The sequence below is a fragment of the Triticum dicoccoides genome, chromosome 5B (assembly GCF_002162155.2).
Source record: "Triticum dicoccoides isolate Atlit2015 ecotype Zavitan chromosome 5B, WEW_v2.0, whole genome shotgun sequence".
NCBI lineage: Eukaryota > Viridiplantae > Streptophyta > Magnoliopsida > Poales > Poaceae > Triticum > Triticum dicoccoides.
Window position 1 is genome coordinate 92,157,278 of NC_041389.1, and position 5,826 is coordinate 92,163,103.

General features: G+C 45.0%; 1 protein-coding gene across 1 annotated transcript; it reads right to left on the reverse strand.

The window, feature by feature from the left end:
• Positions 1 to 3,545: 3,545 nt before the first annotated feature.
• Positions 3,546 to 5,017, reverse strand: LOC119305228 (cinnamoyl-CoA reductase 1-like). Its single transcript, XM_037581806.1, has 4 exons — positions 4,780 to 5,017; positions 4,540 to 4,697; positions 4,265 to 4,453; positions 3,546 to 4,157 (listed from the first exon to the last, which is right to left on the reverse strand). Exons 1-4 carry the CDS (start codon positions 4,931 to 4,933, stop codon positions 3,639 to 3,641), a joined length of 1,020 nt encoding a protein of 339 aa, XP_037437703.1. The 5' UTR covers positions 4,934 to 5,017; the 3' UTR covers positions 3,546 to 3,638.
• Positions 5,018 to 5,826: the final 809 nt, after the last annotated feature.

Genomic DNA, 5,826 nt, shown 5'->3' on the forward strand with positions numbered 1-5,826 from the left:
AAATAGATCCGAACACCGTGTGTCTAACATGGTTTTTTTGTACATGTAGAATGACCCCAACTTTTTCCACCATGGGTGCATGCCCATGGTAGGCATACATGTCATGATTTGAATGAATTCGGACACCGTTTGCACATTGCAACATGTCCAGTCATTTATCGACCTTTTTTCACCGAGAAAACTTCAAAAAATACAAAAGTTGTCGAAAACAAAAACAACCTGACATGATGACATGAATTGGTGATACAAGGTGATGGCAAATACCAGGTGTTCAGAAACGGAGCCTTCTGGCCTCCCGAACACCCTTTGTCTAGCATGGTTTTTGTTGTATATGAGAGGAATGACCCTAAATTTTGCCATGCAGGGTGTGCGCCCATAGTAGGCATTCATGTATGGTTTGAATGAATTCGGACACCATTTGCACATTGCGACACGTTTGGCCATTTATCGGCCTTTTTCACCGAGAAAACTTCAGAAAATACAAAACTTGGCAAAAACCAAAACAACTTGGCATGGTGCCATGAATTGGTGATACAAGGTGATGGAAAAAAATGGAGCCATTTGACGAATGTAAAAAACCAGGTGTTCACAAACTGACCATTCTAGCCTATCGAAACACCCTGGGTCTAACATGGTTTTTTGTTGGACATGTGAGGAGTGACCCCAAATATTTCCACCAAGGCGTGTGCCCGTGGTAGGAATTCATGCCTAGTCTGAATGAATTCAGGCACCGTGCAACGTTGCGACTGATCCGGCCATTTATTGACCTTTTTTCACCCAGAAAACTCAAAAAATACTAAACTTGTCAAAACGGAAACAACTTGGCATGATGGCATGAATTGGTGATGCAAGGTGATGGAAATAAAATTGGCACCATCTCACGAAAAACCAGGTGTTTACAAACAGACCATTCTGGCCTACCCGAACACCCTATGTCTAACATGTTTTCTTTAAGATGGGAGAAATGACCCCAACTTTTGCCAGCAAGGGTGCGTGCCCATGGTAGGCATCCATGCCTGGTTCTAATGAATTCGGATTTCGTTTACATGTTGCGACATGTTCGGTCATTTTTCTGCCTTTTTTCAACAAGAGAACTCCAAAAAATATGAAACTTGCCAAAACGGCAACAACTTGGCATGGTGGCATGAATTGGTGATACAAGGTGATGAAAAAAAAATGGGGCCATTTGACGGATGTAAAAAACCAGGTGTTCACAAACTGACCCTTCTAGCCTATCCAAACACCCTTGGTCTAACATGGTTTTTTGTTGGACATGTGAGGAGTGACCCCAAATTTTCCCACCAGGGTATGTGCCCGTGGTAGGAACTCATGCCTAGTCTGAATGAATTCGGGCACGTGTAACGTTGCGACTGATCTGGCCATGTATTGACCTTTTTTCACCCACAAAACTCAAAAAATACTAAACTTGTCAAAACGGAAACAACTTGGCATGATGGCATGAATTGGTGATGGAAATAAAATTGGCACCATCTGACGGATGTGAAAAACCAGGTGTTCACAAACAGACCCTTCTGGCCTACCCGAACACCCTATGTCTAACATGTTTTTTTTGAACATGTGAGAAATGACCCCAACTTTTGCCAGCAAGGGTGCGTGCCCATGGTAGGCATCCATGCCTGCTTCAAACGAATTCGGAATCCGTTTGCACGTTGCGACACGTTGGGTCATTTATCTGCCTTTTTTCAACAAGAGAACTCCAAAAAATATGTAACTTGCCAAAACGGGAACAACTTGGCATGGTGGCATGAATTGGTGATACAAGGTGATGGGGAAAAAATGGGGCCATTTGACGGATGTAAAAAACCAGGTGTTCATAAACTGACCATTCTAGCCTATCCAAACACCCTTGGTCTAACATGTTTTTTTGTTGGACATGTGAGGAGTGACCCCAAATTTTTCCACCAGGGTGTGTGCCCATGGTAGGAATTCATGCCTAGTCTGAATGAATTCGGGCACGTGCAACGTTGCGACTGATCCGGCCATGTATTGACCTTTTTTCACCCAGAAAACTCAAAAAATACTAAACTTGTAAAAACGAAAACAACTTGGCATGATGGCATGAATTGGTGATGCAAGGTGATGGTAATAAAATTGGCAGGATCTGACGGATGTGAAAAACCAGGTGTTCACAAACAGACCCTTCTGGCCTACCCGAACAACCTATGTCTAACATGTTTTTTTTAACATGTGAGAAATGACCCCAACTTTTGCCAGCAAGGGTGCGTGCCCATGGTAGGCATCCATGCCTAGTTCATACGAATTCGGAATCCGTTTGCACGTTGCGACACGTTCGGTCATTTATCTGCCTTTTTTCAACAAGAGAACTCCAAAAAATATGAAACTTGCCAAAACGGAAACAAATTGGCATGGTGGCATGAATTGGTGATACAAGGTGATGAAAAAAAATGAGGTCATTTGACGAATGCTGAAAAACAAGGTGCTCACAACTCGCTTGCTCGCCCGCCCGCTCGCTCGCTCTCTTGCTTCCACGATCCTGATTTTTTTTCTGTTAGTCTGGTAGGGAAAAACTGTCCGGTTTTTAATATGTAGAAAAAAATTTAAGAAATAACATAATTTCACAAAAAAATAAAAAAAAAATCACTGGAAATCGAAGAAAAGGTCATAGATTTGGAAAAAAGTACATCAATACTGAAAATGAGTTCATAAAAGTTGAAAAGTTCAATTTAAAAAAACAACTTCATCAATTTGAGAAAAAGCACAAATTTGAAAAATTTCATCGAGTTTGAAAAAAAAACTTCACCGATTTTTAAAAAGCTCATGATTTTTTAAAAAAATCATGAGTTTTTCAAAAATTTCATGAAATTTGGAACAAAAATGTTCGGACAGATTGGAAAAGAAAAAGGAAAATTAAAAAAAGTGCACGGATTTGTAAATTCACGAATTTGACTAAACCAAAAAAAAGAAACTAAAACCGAAAAAAAGGAAAATATATAAATAACCAACCAGTAACAAACTAGTAAGAAAACAGAAGTACATTGTTACGTGAAATGTAGGCTTCCCAGTTAGTTACCAGGAAGGCCTGTGGACATTGAGGTTTTGTGTTCGAATCCTAATCCCACATACGCATCCACTTTTTGAATTTTAGCGGAAAAAAAGTGTAGCAAAAGAAAATTGTAACATGGGCCGGCCCATGACGGAGGGGAGGCGGCCAGGATGTGCAAACACGTATGTGTACGTCCCAAAAGAAGACCCATGCGGAGGTGGGTATATATTTCTCATAAAAGACCATACTACCCTTATACGTTTTGTGGAGGGGGTTGTACCGAAGCGAAACTCAAAAAAATGAACATTGTGCACATGTCGCCAAAGGTGCACAAACCACAACATTCCATGTTGTATCATGGCCGAGGCGACGCGATCTTGAGAGCGCCGCCAATGAGCATGGTGTGCAAATCGCCAAAGAGACTCACAAGTCGGCTACTCGGTCTGAGTTCTAATGGCGACAAAGTAAAGATTCGGACATATTTTTTCAATAAAGATCACTTAAATTAATTGGTGAACAAGTAAGGAGGAAATGGGGAATACAATGCCACGACTTGCAATCATCAAACGGGCACGCATCTAACTTGACCAAGGTGCCCATGGCCATGGAGTTGTCAGGACATATCAGCGTGGCGACGGGGTAAGATGCCCTTGTCCTGAAGGCTGGTGACAGTGTCGTAGACACACTGGCTCGCCGGCGTGATGCTGACACCGAGCTCCATGATCCTCCGGCTGCTGAACCGGCACCCCTTCTTCATCTCGCCCGCCCCTTCCTTGCTCCTCATGGGCACGGGGTACTCCGGGAAGAACTTGGCGAGGATACGACACACCTCAGCGCGGTGCAGCGTGCGCCCCGCGCAGAGGTACCGGCCATGCGCGTCAGGCGTCTCGTACGCACGCGCGTGTGCGTCCGCGACGTCACGGACATGCACGTATGCCTGTGCTGCGTTGGTGTACGTCTGCACCGAGCCGTCAAGGTACTTGGCGATGTGCCACGTGCTGGCGTTCACCGCCGACTGTAGCAGAGGGCCCAACACTAGAGACGGGTTGATCACCACAAGGTCGAGCTTCCTCTCCTTGGCGAGCTCCCATGCCGCCTGCTCCGCCACCGTCTTTGCATAGCAGTACCAGTTCTGCATATGCTTGCTTGTCAGATGCATGCCATTTTACATGTACTTTTTTTAGCATGTGTACTATATGGTGCTTCTAACATATAAGAGCGAGAGTTAATTAAGCTGACCTTTGTGTTTTTGCAGAACTCGAGGTCACTCCAACATGTCTTGTCGGCCTCCCCATCGGTGCTACGACGAGGATCCATGTACACGGAGCCGATCGACGACGTCATTACCACACGCCGAATGCCGCCCACCTCCGCCGCGGCGTTGATCACGTTTCTCGTCCCGTTTACCGCCAGCTCGATCATTTTTTCCTGCACCCATATATGAATGAACCTTTGTCAGCCACCGTACATTCGATGTCAGTAGCGCAGTACACCTATGTGGGTAAGTAAATTACCGGGTCATCGGTGACGGGGCATGCGGTATGGAATACGCCTTCGCATCCTCGGAATGCAGCGATGAGGCTCTCCTTGTCCAGCAGGTCCACCCGGAAGAGGGTGAGCCGCTCCGCCGCCCCTTCCAAGGCTCTCAGGTGCGCATTCCTTGCCACGTCATCTGGAATCACACATCTAAGTTAGATACACTCCAGGCATAGAGATTAGAGCATATGATGAAGGGTGGATTGGATTGTACTCACCAGGGTTCCGGACCGTGCCGTGGACGGCGTAGCCCTTCTCCAGGAGGAGCTTCACCAGCCATGACGCGATGAAACCGCCGGCGCCGGTCACACAGACGGTGCGTCCGCGGCCAGTGGCGACGCAGTTAGCCGTGTTGGCACGATCAAAACCCATGTCTCAGTCTGCAGAGAGTTTGCCAACTAGAAGGTGCTATAGGCAACAGAAGTATGGATATGTATGTGGACTTCCAAGCTGTAGTTCCAAACTGAGCTGTGTAATGATGAGAACGGCCTTTTGGCCGGTATATATAGGGCGGGGATGGCGTGTGCAACGGTTGGTAGCCACATCCCACTTGACATGCTCAATTTGGGTCAACTGCAAATCTGTGTTAAATGTAATGTTGTGGCACTGCCGTTCCCATCACAAGAAAACATATGGGGGCTGTGTAGAATAAGCATCGATCTTGCCTTCACGTGTACCATGTGTTGATTATGATCCATTTTCAGTATACAACATTTTCGTTAACACACACGAGTATCATGTGTTGATTATAATGCCACTGCAAGTTCGTAGCATTTTCTACAATACGCTGACCGGTCAGACCAAGCTTGGATTAAACAAAAAAATTGCAATGTGAACGGAAGCGCGTAGTACTATTGTAGTTAAGTTCCAACCAACTATATACTACTTGAAAATTAAATATTCCTATGCGGCATGGAGCAGAGGCTGGTGTGGCCGTGTGGTGCTCTGTATCAGGTCGAGGAGAGAAAAAGATTCCGTTTGGTGGATCGCATTCACGTTGCCTCTGCATCCGCATCATCCACTTGCCTTAAACAGGAGTAAAAGTACCAAGAAATAGAAAGAAAAATAATTAATTTCCAACCAATATATTACTTGAAAATTAAATATTCTTGTGCAACATGGAGCAGAGACTGTGGTGATGTGTATCACGTCGATGAGAGAAAAGGATTCCGTCTGGTGGATCGCATGCACGTTGCCTCCGTGTTCGCATCATCCACTTGACGTAAACAGAGTACAAATACCAAAAAAAAAAAGAAAGAAAGAAG